The 19,836-nt window shown below is 44.2% G+C and overlaps 1 protein-coding gene across 4 annotated transcripts in view; it reads left to right on the top strand.

Annotated features, from left to right (window-relative positions):
• SIPA1L2 (signal induced proliferation associated 1 like 2) overlaps positions 1-19,836 on the top strand; it is a 236,701-nt gene that overhangs the window by 171,249 nt on the left and 45,616 nt on the right. For all 4 annotated transcript variants that reach the window (XM_060127134.1, XM_060127137.1, XM_060127136.1 and 1 more), the window contains 2 exons: positions 4,946-5,522; positions 9,436-9,710. In XM_060127134.1, coding sequence (XP_059983117.1) covers positions 4,946-5,522; positions 9,436-9,710 — 852 coding nt within the window. The remainder of the gene's footprint in view (positions 1-4,945; positions 5,523-9,435; positions 9,711-19,836) is intronic.

The following is a 19,836-nucleotide window of genomic DNA, read 5'->3' as shown; positions in this document are numbered from 1 at the left end:
TTCAGTGCTTCCCTGAAAGAAGCGCATTCTGGTGGTAAAATGTTTCTTCCCATCTAAGAGCTTGGAAACACACACACACGGTGGTGTGGTGGTGTGTCGAGATAGGGGTTTGACACTCGCTTTGGTGATTTCAAAAGGCCATCCAGGTGCCTTGGAATCCCGAGACTGACGAGACCTGCCCTTCCTGCACCCATGCTCTTCCTTAGGAAGCAGCTGTCCCCGAAGGCTCCTGCCTTGTGGGGTGTCAGTAAAAAAGCCGGTCTCTGACCTGAGTGAGAATCCAGCTCTCCTGCCCCCTCATGGCGCTTTGTAACGAGTTAGCTTATTTTTTGGAGCCTTCATTTCCTTTTCTGAAAACTGGGGATAATAGTACGCACTTCAGTGTGTAGTTATGAGGAATGAATGGCAGGAATTATGCAAAACCCCTGTTAGCGTTCCTGGCGCTCATCTTAAAGCAGTGGTTACCGGTTGAGCAGCCTCCCGGACCTGGATGGGGCCCAGGCCTGGGTACGTGTGAGGGGCAGAGGGGCCTGTGAACTGCAGCCGTGCCCTCCTAGGGGCAAGGAGACCGGCCTGTGTGCTGGTGTCGCCAGCTTGCATCCCCACCCCACGCTCTCCCCATCGGCATGGTTTCCCCCCGTGGTGATACTTGTATGCACCTCAGTTCAAGACCCCTGGCCTGAATGCTCAGAACGACTTGTTATTGAAAAAAAAAAAAAAGTGATATTTGAAAAAAAGGACATCTAGTCTGTATAAACGATACACTTAAAACCGGTGACGTTGGTGCAAACATGCTCAGTCAGCTTATTCTTCTGGGATCTCCCCTGATGAATGGTAATTACGCAGAGTAATCTTAAAGGAGCCTTCCTGATGGATTGGAAACATAAGCCTAGGGCTTTATTGTATTTGGTGTTATTGTAGAAGCTGCTATTCTTAGGTCAGATCAAGTATTTTTAATCCCTTTCTGTCGTTAGTTTATGCTTCTATCATGAGCTGGTTGATTAGCACAAAAAAATCTTAAGGATGAGCAATACCTCTTTATTTTTATTTCTTTTAGGTTTTCTGTGTTTAATTAAATGACCGGGGAGGGATGCTTTTGATATAGATCTTACCTGTCAACAAAGTGGCTTGCATTCTGTTTCCTGTGGTAGAAACCAGCTTGTACAAATGGTTCAAAGACGGGGTCATTGCCTTTGCAGATACCACGTTGCCATCACTAAATTATCATTTACTAATGAGATTCAAATGTAAAGCAGTGGCGTGCCTCTAGGTTCTGGAAGTGCCTCATAAACATTCGTAATGATCACACTTACCACCTCATGAGTGTCCTTCAAAGAATCAATCGTGATCTTCTGGAAAACTAGTCAAATCGATTCCATGACGTTTTTATGAAGATGTGTTTACTCTGTCACAGGGAATAAGGTTACAGTGCCCAGGTTTTCCAGAAACACCTCATAGGTCTGTTTCCTATGATTTCCTCAAAACATACCAGTCACAAAATAAATTCGTTCAAATAATTTCCAAGGAAATGATAAAATATAGCCCAGGTCTGCTGTTTTCTAGGTTGCTCCGTCTGAATCACGGGTGCGTTTTATAGAAGCCTGCGTTGGTCGCACACGCTCCTGTGACCCCCGTGAGCTTTGCACAGGCGCTGAGTGGCCGTGCGTTCTGGCGGATCACGACCTGTAGTACCACGTAGCTCAGAGGCGTGGTCCCGGCAGACTGCTGGGGCGAGATGCCCTCCTCTGATAAAAGCGTGCTGCTAACCAGGGCACGCGTCCGGAGTGTGAAAGAGCAGGCTCCCACCTTCCAGAGAAGTCCGAGGCGTGCCCCCTGGATACAGCAGGGCTCTCTCTCGGGGATGCTGGGACCACTTGAACCTAGAAAGAAATAATGGGGCAACATCCACAAAGCTCCATGTTATGTAATTTTAGTCTAAAATTATTAAAAAGCAAACTTAACCGATTGCCTGTTTCTTTATGCGGGATTCTTTCACTTCAATGGTTGTAGCCATTGTAGAGCTAACTCCGAGGGATTTATGTGTTTGTGTGCTTTTCAAGATAAACTCTTTGCAAAATGCATCCTTTAATAACTGAATGAGTAAACTTCTTGCTGTCTGGAGGCTTAGTAGCTAACTGTCACTTAAAAGGGAAGTATTATCTATATAAAACGATGACTTCCATTTTAGAAAACTTACTATGTAGCCCCTTCTTACAAACATTAGATGATAGTGTTAAATCGATGATGAAAACGATAATTATTTGAGTTAATAATAGCTTAGCATGCATTATTTTGTTTAATCCTCGTAGCGTGCTTTTGAGGATGGTACTGTTTTAACCCCCGTTTTACAGACGAGGCACTGAGGGATTAAGTAACTCAGAGTCCCTCAGAAAGTGGTGGAGCTGGACTCCTACGAGGAACACCGGATCCTGGAATCTGCTGTACCCCACGTTGCTTTCCTAAAACCCTTTAACAAAGGCACATGAAGGAAGGCTCTTCTTTGTACTGTTGCCCTCAGTGGAGGGGTCTTAGGTCTAAATCATCAGTAAATGCTCTCAAGCTATTTGGGTAAAATAAGAAATTCTAAAACATACTCTTGTTTCCACCCACTGGGAATTATCCCAGTCTGGTAAAAGAATATTCCATCTTAACTCTGCTTTAAAGCATTACGGATTATATAAGCTTTGGTAACCAGGGGTTTCTAATTGATCCCCATTCTCAGACTATCATGGTGATCATGGACTAGTAATAGTAGTAATAGTGATCATAGTAACAGCTGTGCCTGGGTTCTGCTTCTTTTTTGGTACAGCTTGGATCTGAGATGCATAGGATAGTGGTTTTTCGAGCCACACTGTACCATACACTGTAGTGGAGGTGTCCAGTTAGACGTTTGGTTTAATAATTTGGGACGAGAAGAATCGCCCTGTTAACAGATGTCTCTCTCTGCCCACTCTGGAGCTCCACAGTGAGAGCCGTCTTGGAACACATTTAGATACAAAAAGTTCGCCCTGATGCTTCGACTTAAGTGCATCCAAGCTGTAGTCAGAGAGGAGCTTGAGATCCACAGAGCTAAGTGCAAAAAGTAATCCTGTAAGGTGTTAAGTGGGATTTGACCTCCTCAGCGTTCCAGGGGTAAAATACTCCCAGGAACCTGTGCTCATCACTGGAAGACAAAAACATGTTTAGGAGAGGTGATCACATGAGTTGATTATGGCCAGCGTCGGGAGGGCAGGGTCCAGTGCACTGAGAGCCCACTTGAGCTGGTTGATCGTTCTGGTGGGGAAGCAACAGGTGTGGCTACACTACCCACAGTCCAGACAGGTAGCTTTGGGACAGCTCTCTACGAAACAACACCTGAGGACAAGTTAATTCCTACTCAGTCTAGAAGGTTCTTCCTAAGGATGGTAGTGAGGGGAAGACGGGTCATATATGGTGTCAGCCCCTCAGCCATTTGGAACCTCCACGATGTTCCTAGGACCTTCCTTGAGGACATGAGTCAAGTCCCCCCACCTCCCTCTCTGGTTCAGCGCCTTTACTACCATGCACGTGAGTGAGTTTGGTCTTCTGTCCCAAAGGGAAGCAGTCCTTCCCTCCCCTTTCACGCCAGCTAAGGCCCCGCCCAGACCCTCTTCCATCTTATAGCTCTTTCCCCAGAAATGATGAACGCTGCTGAAGGGTGTGCAGGTTACAGCAACGGGGAGAGATCCCTGGGGACTGTGACCTATTTGGAGTCTAACCAGCCATATTCCAGAAAAGGAATTCACACCTAATGTTTCCATTCCTTAATCACCTCTTTCAGGACTTTCTACCATGAAGAAGATGAAACGTAGGTTGCTTCCTTTGTTTATTCCAACACAGAAAATACCAGCCTGGGCAGATGTGGGGTTGGTTCCCATTCTTGGTCTGCAGTAGCTGCTCAGTAACTGGGGAGTGCTGTGGGGTTCATTCATTCACTCACTCCAGTCCTTCACCTGCTCATTCATTAATTCACTCTTATTTCAAAAAGGATTTGAGACAACGAAAGCTTCTGTCTGATACAGGGGAGAGCATTATTGGTTTTGCCATATTAAGATGGTTATTGCCGTCACTATACGTTTGATCTTTGCAGTCTCTGGAATCTCTTAAAACTTTGTTCCTATAAAATCTTCATCTAGATTTTCAAAATGTGAGCAAGTGAGCATTTCCTTAAAGAAAGTGACATTCAAAACTTCGGGCCCTGTAAGCTTGATCATTGTGCGCAATAGCAGTGAGATCGCGAATAGCTGGCTGGGCTAACCGCACTGCTGTTGAAAGTGTCCCTGCCTCTCAGTGGTGACCGGCCACAGAGCCACAGAGCACCAGCCTGGCTACTGATCCCTCATCCCTACCTTAGTCAGCTCGCACAGCCGTGACTGGGACCACAGACCCGGTGGTTTAAACAACAGACACTTACTTCTCACAGTTCCGGAGGCTGGAGGTCCCAGACCAAGGGGTTGGCAGGTTTGGTTTTTCCTGAGGCCTCTCTCCTTGGCCTACAGATTAACTGCTGTGTCCTCACATGGTCTCTCCTCTGTGTGTGTGCATCCCTGGTATCTTCCTGTGTGTCCAGGTTTCCTTCTATAAGGACACCTGTTAGACTGGATTAAGGCCCACCCTAATGGCCTCATTTTGACTTAATCATCTCTCTGAAGACCCGATCTCCAAACACAGCCACATTCCCAGTTACTGGGGTTTTGGACTTCAGCGTACAAATTTTGGAGGGACACTACTCAGCCCCTAACACCCCCTCAACTACTGAGTTTGAAAAGTTTTGCTAAAAACAAAGAAAAACTTGATACCCAGAAATGAGCATACCAAGAGGCTACAAAGTAGCTGGCTTCAGTCGCAAGTGTGGGTGTATGTCACATTTCTGAAGCTAACTATTACGGCCTCACAGTTCATCTTGTTTCTCCTTTTCCTCCCTCAGTGTTGGAGTTTCTAGATCAAAAGATGTGCCACCGTTTGGTCCACCGATTCCCAAAGGCGTAACTTTCCCAAAGTCAGCAGTATTCCGGGACTTCCTTTTAGCGAAAGTAATCAATGCAGAAAACGCAGCCCACAAATCAGAGAAGTTTCGAGCGATGGCCACTCGGACGAGGCAGGAGTACTTGAAGGACCTGGCGGAGAACTTCGTCACGACCGCCACCGTGGATACGTCCGCGAAATTCAGCTTCATTACCCTGGGTGCCAAGAAGAAGGAGAAAGTAAAGCCCAGGAAGGACGCCCACCTCTTCAGCGTCGGAGCGATCATGTGGCACGTTGTGGCGCGGGACTTCGGCCAGTCCTCGGACATTGAGTGTCTCCTTGGGATTTCCAACGAGTTCATAATGCTGATCGAGAAGGATTCCAAGAACGTGGTCTTTAACTGTTCCTGCAGGGATGTCATTGGGTGGACATCTGGGTTAATGAGTATCAAAGTGTTTTACGAACGAGGAGAATGCATCCTTCTGTCCTCGGTGGACAACTGTGCCGAAGACGTCAGGGAAATTGTCCAGCGATTGGGGGTAAGTACAGGTTCTGTTTATCCACCATCCTTAGCTCTGCAATCCCAGATTCGTAGTAGCTTCGGCTGTGGAACTTCCACCCAATTACATCACCTAGGAAGTGAATTACTATTTCTTAGGGGTAGAGTTTGATTTAATTTTTAAATTTTTATTTTATATTGGAGTATAGTTGATTAACAGTGTTGTGTTATAGAGTTTGATTTTAAATGCTGTGTCCTTTTGAGCTGTTGCTGAATCCATGAATGGTGGCGAAACACCCATTACAAATTGATCGGAAAGGAAAAGTGAAGCCAACTTTTCAAAGGGAACATCGGGATATATTTTCATAGTGTTTCAAGGAAGGACAAGAATTCACTAGATATTATGTCTGTTTGTAGAGACTGGCACGACAGTACCTTCCCAGGGGGAAATTAATAGGCACAGAATCACCGTTGACCATACTGATGGTCAGAGTAAGCCCTCTTCGCTGTTTCACCTCTGCGTACTTACACAACAGGTATTTTTGTTTAGTCTGCCAGATTAAATATGTTATTAATCTTGCAGCCAGCCTCTTACAGAGGTTTTATAGAATTACCCATTAAGTTAGAAAGACTTTAAGAAAAAAGTCATAAAAAAGATGGTTATCTGCAGTACAAAACCATGATGTCCGTGGTATTTAACAGTTGTATTTCTCCTTCATATTTTAACAAAGGAAGATACGGATTTTAGTTTGAGTATGTACAATAGAATTTTAAGAATGAATGAAATATAAGAACAAAATGTGCTTTGACAAAAGAATTTTTCATGTGTAAATCTTCCCCCAAGGGGATGTATATTTCATTAATTAGAGAAGATTTAGTCAGTTACGGATCATGAGAAAAAGAGAAATTATACCCATTTCCTGCCCCCTTTCCTCCCACCAAATATAAACCTTTTATTATTCCAGACCACATAGATGAGACAATGCAATCATGTCAGTGTCTGCTGGCCTTGGAGGAATAATGTCATTATTTGCAGACGCTCTTTACAGGAAAGGGCCTCAGTGTGTTCAACAGTATTGAGGGCGTATGTGCGCAAGCTGAGATGTGATTCAGGGATGATTAAGTGTGTGATCAGTTTACGTATCTGGAGAATTGAGTTATCTCATGAGTGTCAGGACACATTGTGCTTTTAGTAATACTGCAAATACTTCTTTTTAGGAGACCTACTGAGTCATCATAATTTGTGCTCCGGAAAATACAACATAAACACACCCCCTTCACCAACCACCAAAATGCACGTCCCGTAGGTTCTGACACGTTCACTGTTCTGTGGACCCCATTCTACCATTTTCCTAGAAAAACTACTATATTGCTAATGTGACTAAGGTGCCTGATATCTGGAATATATTTGAGGAAGTATATCCTGTATCTTGGATGACTTGTAACAGGAGATGGAAACAAACCAACCCAAGGACTGTTGGGGGGTTAGAACAAAAGGCTGGTGCAGGACAGGAGCAACAGAAATGGAAAGGAAGAGGATGAAGCTGTCGTAGTGGAGAGATGGGGAAGGGGTGCTACTGGGCAGATGGTGAACTCTGCATTTTCTAGTGGTGGGAAGTGAAACCAAAGGTGTCTGCTATGCAGGTAAAGACACAGGTGGGGAATAAGAGCTCCCACCTAGGGCTTCCCTGGTGGCGCAGTGGTTGAGAGTCCGCCTGCCGATGCAGGGGACACGGGTTTGTGCCCTGGTCCGGGAAGATCCCACATGCCACGCATGGCTGCTGAGCCTGCGCGTCCGGGGCCTGTGCTCCGCAACGGGAGAGGCCACAACAGTGAGAGGCCCGCGTACCGCAAAAAAAAAAAAAAAAAAAAAAGAGCTCCCACCTAAAGGGACAGGTAGGGCCGGTTACTCTCAGCAGAGCCCAGACTTGGTTGAATGCTCTCCTGTTGCCATCTGGAAATTCTCAATAATTTTTGACTAAAGGGCCTGCATTTCTGTTTTGCACCAGATTCCACAGATTATGTAGCCAGTCGCGGGTACATGGATAGGAGGCCAGCATGTGATCATTGAGGCCAAGTAATTATGTGACGAACTCCAAATAAATGGAGAGCTTGATCCTTCAGCCTTTGCAAATGTTAAGAAGTAAGGAACAGAAGTGAGAAAGAAATCGTAAAAAGTAGGGGACGTGGCAGGTGGTTGGAAGAAATAAGAGACAGAACAAGTAGGTCTCGGAAAACCCTTTCACTCTTCAGTCTGATATATGGATGTTAAATTTCAGCTGAAAATTGCATCCATATTGGAGAGAAGGCTGGGCACGTGTCAGATGTAGTCTTTTGGTCAGAGAGCTCAGTTGAAACAAAGCTGAAAAAGAAGTGAAGGACAAATTTATTCAGGTTGTATATATTACAGAAGTGCCTTTTCAACAATTTTAAATCAGTTCAGTTCGTAACTTTGGAAACTTCAGTCTTTCCAAACTTCACCACTGAGACCAGCAATCCCTTTCCCCATTTTCCTAAGCCCCAACCTGTCACGTGTGCCTGATTAGCAGGGTGGGCGCCGTGGCGGTAATAACCACGGTAACGTCCGCCACACCGGTGATAACCATGAACCAGCCCCGGTCCCACAGCTGTACTTACAGTCGTAGGTCTTCTTAAATAGGAATCTGTGGATTCAGAGCGTGTTTCATGGAAATGAAGCATTTATTAAAACTGAAACTCTGTGCTTTGGGGGATACGGGTATGATACCTCCCAACTTTCAGCTGCCCACAGATAAGTGATGCCGTGGTCATCAAATGATATTCTCAATGAGCCCATGTTTTTCTTTCAGTGCATGTGGGCTATTGTCATTAAGCACTTCTGAGGGTGGCATTAACTAATTATTGGTGCTTTAGTTCACTGAGTGGGATGCTTGTCTACAGACACCAAGGAGGCCGGCTGACTGGCCACATTTGATCTGAATGGTCCTTACCACCCAAGCAAGCAAAGGGCAGGCTGTCCCCAGGAGAGGGATCCTAGGGGCTAGAACAGGATGTCCGCAGGCCTGGTGCACAGAGAGCACTTAAGGTTTTCCTGACAGTCTGACTTCCTGCTGCTGCCCATCCTGCGGGCAGGGCGCCAACTGTTAGCTTGGAAAGGCTTTGGGCCATTTTTTTCTCCCTTGTTTGTATATGGTACACTTTGCATGTCCATTCAACCATCCATGGACACTTGAGTTACTTCCACCTTTTGACTATTGTAAATAACGCTGCTAAGAATGTGGGTGTACAAATACCTGGGTGTACCTCTTTGAGACCCTGCTTTAAATTCTGTTGGGTATATACCCAGAAGTAGAATTGCTGAGTCTCGTGGTAATTCCATTTTAATTTTTTGAGGAACTGCCATGCTGCTTTCCATAGCTGCTGCACCATTGGGCCATTTTTTTAAGTTGAATAAAATTGTCTAATAGGGAATTCCCTGGCTCTCCAGTGGTTAGGACTCGGTGCTCTCGCTGGCAGGGGCCCGGGTTCCATCCCTGGTTGGGGAACTAAGATTCCACAAGCCACACCATACGGCCAAAAAAAAAAATTAATAGGTTTTATTGCTTGATGGGTGAAAGGCTTCACATGTTTTCAGTTGCTTCAGTCCATCTGGAACAATGGAATTTATATGCTTAAGAGCTGAGTCAGGTGACGTAGAAAGGAGACGGGGCGGGGCGGGGGGGGTGTTATCAGAACCCGTCTTAAGCTCACAGGCTCTGGGTCAGTGGCTTCTAGGAAAAAGCAGGACACCTGTACCTGGTTTGCCTTTGAAGAATGAAACCTTCGTTTTACTTTTGTTATTTTCATTGCGCCTGATGCCAGGGGTAATTACGGTAAAGTCTGGATTGAACCGTGTCCTTGTCTTGTCATCTTGTCCCTGGGATGTGTGCCCCCCACCCCGCAGCGCCACCCCTCACGGTCCCCTTCCCCCTTAGATCGTGACCAGGGGCTGCGAGACTGTGGAAATGACCCTGAGGAGGAACGGGCTGGGCCAGCTGGGCTTCCACGTGAACTTCGAAGGAATCGTCGCAGACGTGGAACCTTTCGGTTTTGCGTGGAAGGCCGGCCTTCGTCAGGGGAGCCGCCTCGTGGAGATCTGCAAGGTGGCCGTGGCCACGCTGACGCATGAGCAGATGATCGACCTTCTCCGGACCTCAGTGACTGTGAAGGTGGTCATCATCCAGCCCCATGACGATGGCTCGCCTCGGAGGTAGGCTCTCATCCACGCTCGCTCCTTCTTGGCCTCTGTGGCAGGTGCTATCCTGCAAGGTCCTCAGAAAGTGTGGTCACACGCACCTTCCACCTAAGTTGTCTGGACGTCAACCATTCGGGCAACTTCAAAGAGCTTTAAAAAAGTCATTAGTATATAATAAGTGATAAACTGTCATTTTCTAAGCATTTTGTTGGGACGTTGAAGTCATTGGTTAACAGGATATTTAAGAGATCTCATTGATTTAGGATATCAACGTGTGGAGGAATATTGGGACATCAGATACACTGTTTGGTGACCACTCCATTCTGGTTGAACTGGTCCAGGGCTTTCTCATAAGCTGTCATGGGACACCTAGGAAAAGAAGTGGCTGGACTTGGAAAGCTCAGAGCGGATGGGTGGGGGCTAGGGACAAGAATGGGATTAGGAAGTGATACCATTCCATCGTCAATAGAAAGTTCTCATGCTCACTATCAAGGAAGCATTAGGCCAAGGGGAGAAAGAACTCTCACTAAGAACAAGCCACCCACCTGGCCTTGGCCCCTGTTGCGCAGCAGTGTCTATAGTGGTATCTGGAGCGCATTTTCTGTGCCTCTCTCTCAAATGCAGTTCCCTACTGGCTGGCCAAGAGCCCTGGCTTTGGAGGGATGAAGCATGCTTGCAATCCAGACGTTAGCTGTGTGATCTTGGGTGGGTCACATGCTCTCTCTAAGTTTCCCTTAGTATCTGTAAGATGGCATTATAATATTGCCTGCCTCGTACTGTGTGATGAAGATTAAATAAGGTGATAATGTGTAAGGCACTTAACACCTTCTGGCATGATCAACACCTTACTCATTTTAGTTAAAAGAAAAATAAACTAAAACTTTAGGATATTCATTGGAATTTTTTCATGCTGTAAAAGAAATCCTTACTCAAAGATAGCAAGGTGACTGTGCCCACTTCTAATCTTCTGTAGTAACTCAGGTCACTCTACCCTGTCCATCTCCTTTGCCCATCCTCCAAACCAGCACTGTCCAGTCGCACTTCCTCTGATGACATGTTCCGTATCTGTACCATCCAAACAGTGGCCACTAGCCACATGGGTAGCACACACTTGAAATGTGGATAGTGTGACTGAGGAAAAGGAGTTTTCATTTTAACTAACGAATTAAGGTTCAGTTAGCCGCATCTGGCTCGTGGCTGCCATATTGGATAGAGGAGCTCTAAACCATGGTCTTTTTTAGAAAACAAACCAGTGGTATACCACCTTCCTCTCTGGTTAATGTGCAAAATTTTGCAAAAGTGTGTTTCTATTGGTTATCTAACCATTTGCCTCCTGCTTGACTTTCCATGGTCTTGTTTCCTCTATCTGCCCAGTAAGTTTACAGAATAAAAGTTAACGAGCTGAAATTCTTCTTGAGAGTAGTAGCCGCATGTCGCAGGAAATACCCAAGGTGTTTCTTGTTGCCTTGCAGGATTCTGTCCCATTAAATCCATTTGCTCCCCAAGAATCCCATGAATCACTCATGGTGGTATGCGTACAAGAAAATCAGAGACAAAAATTACTTTCTTAAAAATGAGTCTAGGAAATAACAGGAAAATCCTTTAAACTTGGAAGCTAAAATAATTTTGTAAGTGTCAGCCTTTAAAATAAATTTTAAACCCGTTATTAGAAATTTTTCCATAATATAAATTTCTTTCTTCATTGGCTAGAGGTATAGGTTTGTAAATTTTGTGGTGAGAATCAAGTCTTTTCATCTGTCTTAGAGGCTGATTACTTCTATAGAATTAGACAAAACTGTTACCATGTTCTCCCAAAATTAAAAAACAACATTTCTCTCCTATTTTTAGTTTTGGTCTACTGTTACTCAATAAGAGATTTCTTTTAAGCTTTCAAGAGATCTGCCTAATAAAAATGTTAAAGTTATCGTTATATTTGATATTTAAAACATATGATTTAGAAAAATAGAATCTCCTAAGAAATACGGAATTGTTTTTCAGCTAAAGCAAATAAACAAACAAAAACTACCATTTAAAAGTCCCGGGCTTCCCTGGAGGCTCAGTGGTTGAGAGTCCACCTGCCGATGCAGGGGACCACGGGTTCGTGCCCCGGTCCAGGAAGATCCCACATGCCGCGGAGCAGCTGGGCCCGTGAGCCATGGCCGCTGAGCCTGCGCGTCCGGAGCCTGTGCTCGCAATGGGAGAGGCCACAGCAGTGAGAGGCCAGCGTACCGCAAAAAAAAAAGTCCCGCCTGTTATTTTTTTATCCAAGGGCATGTTATCTGCTTTGGTCTGCACGTAATTAATTCTTTCTTTGTTTTAAATGCAAATTCTTTTATTGAAACTATTCAAGAGATTTTGCCTTTGTCTCCTCAGAGTATCCTTAATATCATTCCCTGAAGATGCAGATTTTTCTCCCGTTCAATCTGGAATAACCGTCTTCTATATTTTTAACCTTAGCCAGGATTAGAACTAGCTGATCGCCTGGTAGTAAACACTCCAGAATTGGCCTGCCTGTCACCCACATTTCCAGAAGCCAGGAAGCTTTTAAGCCTAGCATGTATCATTTGAAATGCTTTCGGTTCAGCCTTCCAATTTTCTGAGAATTTGAATTTGTAAATTTGCAAACCCACATTTTTGTTAGTTTTGGATCCTGGTTCTGCCTGCGACTCTCTGAGCACCCGGATAAAAGTGCTCGCTGCTGTCCGGCAGCCTCGCATCACACACAGGAAGTTATCCGTGCAGTGACAGCCGTTTGCTTTAGACTGTGATGTTGAGTATGAAACGTCATTTTTTTGGTTTTGTTTCATTATTTTTAGCATCTTTATTGGAGTATAATTGCTTTACAGTGTTGTGTTAGTTTCTGCTGTATAACAAACTGAATCAGCTATACATACACATACATCCCCATATCCCCTCCCTATTGCGTCTCCCTCCCACTCTCCGTATCCCCCCCCCCGGGTGGTCGCAAAGCACCGAGCTGATCTCCCCGTGTCATGCAGCTGCTTCCCACTAGCTATCTATCTTACATTTGGTAGTGTGTATATGTCTGTGCCACTCTCTCACTTCGTCTCAGCTTACCCTTCCCCCTCCCCGTGTCCTCAAGTCCATTCTTTACATCTGTGTCTTTATTCCTGTTCTGCCCCTAGGTTCATCAGAACCTTTTTTTTTTTTTAGGTTCCATATATATGTGTTAGCATACGGTATTTGTTTTTCTCTTTCTGACTTACTTCACTCTGTATGACAGACTCTAGGTCCATCCACCTCACTACAAATAACTCCATTTCATTTCTTTTTATGACTGAGTAATATTTCTTGTATATATGTGCCACATTTTCTTTATCCATTCATCTGTCGATGGACACTTAGGTTGCTTCCATGTCCAGGCTACTGTAAATAGTGCTGCAATGAACATTGTGGTACATGACTCTTTTTGGATTATAGTTTTCTGAGGGTATATGCCCAGTAGTGGGATTGCTGGGTCGTATGGTAGTTCTATTTTTAGTTTTTTAAGGAACCTCTGTACTGTTCTCCATAGTGGCTGTATCAATTTACATTCCCACCAGCAGTGCAGGAGGGTTCCCTTTTCTCCACACCCTCTCCAGCATTTATTGTTTGTAGATTTTTTGATGATGGCCATTCTGACGGGTGTGAGATGATATCTCATTGTAGTTTTGATTTGCATTTCTCTAATGATTAGTGATATTGAGCATCTTTTCACGTGTTTGTTGGGAGTCTGTATATCTTCTTTGGAGAAATGTCTATTTAGGTCTTCTGCCCATTTTTGGATTGGGTCGTTTGTTTTTTTGATATTGAGCTGCTTGTATATTTCGGAGATTAATCCTTTGTCCGTTGCTTCGTTTGCAAATATTTTCTCCCATTCTGAGGGTTGTCTTTTCATCTTGTGTATGCTTTCCTTTGCTGTGCAAAAGCTTTTAAGTTTCATTAGGTCCCATTTGTTTATTTTTGTTTTTATTTCCATTTCTCTGGGAGGTGGGTCAAAAAGGATCTTGCTGTGATTTACGTCATAGAGTGTTCTGCCTGTGTTTTCCTCTAAGAGTTTTATAGTGTCTGGCCTTACATTTAGGTCTTCAATCCATTTTGAGTTTATTTTTGTGTATGGTGTTAGGAAGTGTTATAATTTCATTCTTTTACATGTAGCTGTCCAGTTTTCCCAGCACCATTTATTGAAGAGGCTGTCTTTTCTCCATTGTATACTCTTGCCTCCTTTATCAAAGATAAGGTAACAATATGTGCAGGTTTATCTCTAGGCTTTCTATCCTGTTCCATTGATCTATCTTTCTGTTTTTGTGCCAGTACCATACTGTCTTGATTACTGTAGCTTTGTAGTATAGTCTGAAGTCCAGGAGCCTGATTCTTTCAGCTCTGTCTTTCTTTCTCAAGATTGTTTTGGCTTTTCGGGGTCTTTTATGTGAAATGTTGTTTTACGTTTCCTCCCCACTCTAAGCAAGTTTAGCCTTCTGCATTATTAGATTTTTTTTTTTTTTTTTTTTTTTTTGCAGTACACAGGCCTCTCACTGTTGTGGCCTCTCCCATTGCGGAGCACAGGCTCCAGATGCGCAGGCTCAGTGGCCATGGCTCACGGACCCAGCCGCTCCGCGGCATGAGAGATCTTCCCAGACTGGGGCACAAACCCGCATCCCCTGCATCGGCAGGCAGACTCTCAACCACTGCGCCACCAGGGAAGCCCTATTAGATTTTTTAAAGAAATTGTAGAGGAGGGTGTAAAAGAAGAAATGAGCAGCACTTTGCTCATTTTGAAAATTAAAGTACAGACTTTTTAAAAAAAAATTTATTTTATATTGGAGTATAGTTGATTTACAACGTTGTATTACTTTCAGGTGTACAGCAAAGTGATTCAGTTATACATATATGTATATCCATTCTTTTTCATATTCTTTTCCCATGTAGGTTATTACAGACTATTGAGTAGAGTTCCCTGTGCTATACAGTGGGTCCTTGTTGATAAAGTCCAAACCTTTTAAATGAAATATCACTTAGTACCGTGACTCCTGCAGCAACATATACAAAGGGATTCCTCCATGTAAAACTACACATTTGATTTGTGGCGTGGAAAATGACCCCATCTTTCACAAATTGGGTCTTAGGCCTTGTCAGGGAGGCAGCCAAAAGAAAACATTCATTTAAATGGACGTGTGTGTGTAATTTTTCCTTTTAAGTTGTCTTTAATAGAACAGCCATAAGGACTAGCAAAATGGCCAAGTTAATGAATTGGAAGATAATTTCAGTCTTCATAAACATTGTGAATAAAAGAGTGAAAAATGCTTCAATTCGTTTTTTCCATGATCAGCTTTTTTTTGTCCCGCAGGACATCAGGGAGAGGTAATTCTCCTCGGAGCCCGTCCGCTCCTGTCAGCAGTGGGAGAGGCCTGTCATTTAATAGACTCACTCCTAGTTGTCCACAGGTCAGAAGGTGTTTGCTTATGACTCAGAAGCTGCTGGATTAAATGAAGTCTTTAGCTGGGGAAGTATTTATGTGGAATCAAAAGGCACCCCCGCATTTTGAAGTCCCATTCTCAAGCCTCAGAGTGATGATAACTCAGCTGTCCCTTGGCTTGAAAGGAAAGCAGAGCCGTATTTCATTTTCCTTGTGGAGTCCCAGAGAACACCAAGCAGGGAGGGTTCCCGTTGGGGATGCTTATTAACTGATCTCGTGCTGGGACTGGATCCGGGAGAGGCTGCGTAGCGATTGGGAATGAGTGGCCAGAAGCAGTTAGGGAATAGCAGTCTTCAAATGGAAATGAGGTTTGAAAGGGAGCATTTCCCAGGCAGACAGTCTCTATGGCAAAGATGAAGAGCAGTTTTCAAAACTCTTAATTAAGCCTTCCTTGGTTTCGCAAGGCAGGGCATGGCCCCAGCCCCTAGCCTTCAAAGGTGACTGACATTTTATCAATGTCATTTTAAGGAAAACACATCAACTTAGAAGGCTGATACAAAGGAAATAGCAACTCACCAGAGTTATGCATGAGTTGTTATACAATGTGAGTGATTTAGTAAATACGTCCAATAAAAATGGAAATGAAATTCTGTGCTGTGGCGCATGTGTTTTGTGTGATTTTCCATACTTTGTTGACATACTGTCCAAGACATATTTTTCTATATAATGCAGAACAGTGGAAATTATCTCATGTTGTCATGACTTTAATTTCTTGTTCTCTGATCATTCTATAAAATTGAAGCTGTATGTTCTTGTCTTCTGTTTGGCTGCCGGTTGCCATGACTGTTCAACTCCCCAAAGGACACAGAGGGGACGTGGAAATAGAAATGGGAAGGAAAGTTCAATTTTGTCAGATGAGCAAGCTGATAGATAGATAGATAGACAGGTAGGTAGACAGACAGATAGATAGATAGATAGATAGTGTGTTGTAATCTGGATTAAAGTGAGCTTTTAGATGAGGGTTCCAATTTATGTGTATAGATAAGAAAAATCAGTTCCGTCTGGTATTGTCTCATGGGCCCTCAAGTTATGAATTTTAATGTGAACTGTGAAAAAAATACGGAACTTGAGGTTCCCAAAGTAACCTGAAGCACGGTCACAATTCTCAGTCCTCCAATATAATGTTTGAATTATCTTATCCCTCCTAGAATATAAACACTGAGTTACAGAACGAACGTTAGGTAGGTTGCCTTACGTTTACTATGCATTCACTTCTTTCATTCATTCCTTCACTCTGCAGTAGTTTGTACCAGAAGCTGCTGGGCACCAGGGCTGTTAAAAATGGAAAGGACAGGCATAATCTTTCCATCCATGGGCTCCTTTTTGTCTGTGTGGCATTCTAAAGTACAGGACTTCCCATTTATAGTTTTGCTACTTAAAAATGGCTTTCTCAAACAAGAGCAAGAGCTTATATCTGGAGAATAAGTATCGCAGTGCTGCAAACAGTCTCACACTCTCGCGTCAGTCATCTACACCTTAGTACCTCTGCTTTTTTGGCAGTTTGAGATGTTGTGACATTGACACAGTGACCAGGATGCCAAGGGGGACAGTAAAGCACGAGCTTTCTGTCCGTTAGGCAAGTAACTGTCTCATGCTTGACTAGTGACACTGGGCAGTGGTGATGGACAGCCAGTGAATATACGCTCTCGTGGAAATATATTCATTAAAAGTCAGGCGTCACATAGCTGTTGAGTCCTCTGTTGAACTGTGAAGTATGTAATGTAATAGAATGTTGTTCCTCAACAAACTAAGAAAAAAAGGAAGTGGTTGGCTTCACAAAGAACTGTTTGGCCCTGTTTTAAGTCGAATGCTGTGTTAGGTGCTGGGGTGCAGAGGGTGAAGACACATTCCACCCCGTGTCTGGTGAGAAGGAAAGGCCTGGAGGAGCTGATGAATTATTCAGTACCAGCCAGCCTCACTTCCCGTGTAATAGACACGCACCTTTTCAATTCAAAGACCTTTATTCAAAGGGCTTGGTCAAGTGGGTTTCTGGTCTAGATGTCTCTTTTACTATCTGTAGTCTAGGTGTCTTTTTCTATCTTAAATTAAGGAAATTGGTAGAAAAGTGAATTAATATTTCATTTAGTGCCTATTTCAGATATGACACTGCCCTTACCTTTACAGTAAGTTATCTCCCTCTTGGAAGCGTTTAATTTTTTTATGCAGCAGAAGGAGTTTGTGATGCGAGTGAATGAGCCCCAATTATCCCTGTCACCTTGTTGTATAATTTGGGAAGAGTCTTTTAGCTGTTAGCAGGCTATTAGCATAACAGACATTAAAATGATTAAAATATCGGTGATTACTTCAATCCCTAGGGCTATGAGGGCTCTTTGACAAAGTGCATAATATAAAAGAAGCAGGTAGTTCCTTTGAGGGGATCTATCTGCCTTTGTTTCCAAAGACTCCTTCAGGTCCTAGTGGAAACTGACAGGATGTGGGCCTCATTAACTGTTCTTTGATAGTTTCCTAAGGAGATGGGCATGTGTTTTGGAAAGAGTACCGAGCTAGGAGTCAGCTTCCTGGTTCCAGGGTGAAAGCTGTCTCACCTTTCCAGTCTCTGAGCCTTCTGAAAATTGGACACGTCCTTTGTACTGCCTCAGACATTTTTGTGAAATTGAAATGGTGTAGTGTAGGTGGAAACCTGTAAAGTGTCACACAAGGGAAGTGTGGGTTAGAAGTAATGGATAACATCGCAGTATGTTGGAAGACGTCACTAGATTAGTGGGTTCAGGTGAAGGTTTGCTGTGACGCCACCAAACAAAGTGAAACCAACAGGCAATTTCAGAGTAAATGCAAGTTGTAATTACATGATTAAGCTGTGCTGTGGGTCCATGGTTTACCCACTCCACGTCCTGCTAATTTATTCAACTTTTTTGAACAAAAAGAATACGTCTTGTTCCTTTAAACTTTTCTCAGTTCTCTAGGTTTGGGGGATTTTTTTTTGTTATTGTTGTTGTTACTCTTCAAAAGTATTTATCCCTATTTATTATCCCTAGGACATTTCCCCTTTCATCGTTTTTGAAAGTCACGGGTCCTGCTTTGATATAAGATGAAAGAAGAAAGTAACGGGGTAATGATGCATTCTTCTACAGATGAATGTACACGAAGGGAACTTAACAGCTCTAAACTTTTCTGTACTTCCGATTGTTACATTAAGTTAAACTTTACAATTCTATAATTCTATAAATATATATTATCTAGAAAGAACTTTCAGGAAAGCGTATGGGCCTTTTGCTGTTTTATATTGACTGTCTCTATAGAAGCAACAATTAATAGTGTCCGTTTGAAACTAACTTCTTCCTTTGAAGCTGTTGCTTTGGGAAGCTTGCGTACTTCGTATAATTTAATCTCGACACACCTTCTGCTGTCACCATTCCGCTTGCAGGAGGAGAAGCGTGGGTCCAAAGAGATTGTCCCATTTCTGAGCTACACATTGGGTTTTGAGCCCAGGGCATAGACTTCTCTCTTCAGTGGAGAACAGTTTGATTGCTGTAGAGGGTTCCTGCTGGAAGTGAATAGAGAACACTCTGCAGCTTGGCTGGGCTCAGACAGTGATGGTCCCGATGGCCAGGCTGCTGAGGTTGAATGGCTCCTTGAAAGAGCTGAGTCCACAACCTGGCCAGCCAGCAGCGATTCTGCTTCAAGCACCCATTTATTGGTGCTAAATGGAGGGTGCTTCTGGGAGACTGGAGGTGTCATTTGAAAGGAATGATGCCATCTTGGGGACCTTGCCGGTGTCTCTGAAGTTGTGCGTCTAGAGCTACAGTGCTGGGCAGTGAGCGTGGGTGCCTGTTAGCTGTGAATAGAGAGGGCACCACCTTTGCGCTGGCCGTGCCCAGAAGCCGGGATGTGGGAGCAGCCACAGACTAGAAATCTACAGGTGGGAAACCCCGGTCTCGGGAGCTTCAGGAAGCAGAGGAGAGCACAGATGCACGTGGATGTGAAGAAGTTACTGAGTGTCCCTCGTACAGGAAGGAATAAGCCGTCCTGCGGAGTCCACAGTGCCAGGTTTAGAGGGACAACGGGATTGTTTGTCAGATTAAAGCAGTCAAACGTAAGGTCCGCTGAGGGCTGCAACTCACGGAACCACTTGCTGTTCTTACAGTTTTGTAGTGTCACATTTTTAACCGGCACGTTTTTTATGATGTTCTTAGTCTACAGAATGTCTTCCCTTCCAGGATAGATGACTGAGAGAGATTATTAGCCTCAGAAAAGTTACTGGCTAGACAAGCAGTGTTAAAAATTATGTTTATTGGGCTTCCCTGGTGGCGCAGTGGTTGAGAGTCCGCCTGCCGATGCAGGGGACGCGGGTTCGTGCCCCGGTCCGGGAGGATCCCACATGCCGCGGGGCGGCTGGGCCCGTGAGCCATGGCCGCTGAGCCTGCGCGTCCGGAGCCTGTGCTCCGCAACGGGAGAGGCCACAGCAGTGAGAGGCCCGCGTGCCGCAAAAAAAAAAAAAAAACGGTGCCAGGAGCTAGCAATGCCATTCACACCCATTGGCTCGATTTGGTGTGTCGAAAGGAGGTGGAGCACGGTGATCAGTGCGGTCCGGATTTCTGCACCAGTGCGGGAAAGCAAAAGACTTAAGTCTTTACTTCAGAACATGGTTCAGTTGCACACAAGATTAGCAGCTCACGCGTTCGGAGATGACTTCTTGTGCTGTCT

Source organism: Lagenorhynchus albirostris, chromosome 16 (genome assembly GCF_949774975.1).
Source record: "Lagenorhynchus albirostris chromosome 16, mLagAlb1.1, whole genome shotgun sequence".
Lineage (NCBI taxonomy): Eukaryota > Metazoa > Chordata > Mammalia > Artiodactyla > Delphinidae > Lagenorhynchus > Lagenorhynchus albirostris.
The sequence above is the reverse complement of the archived record's forward strand: the minus strand, read 5'-3'. Positions and strand labels throughout refer to the sequence as shown.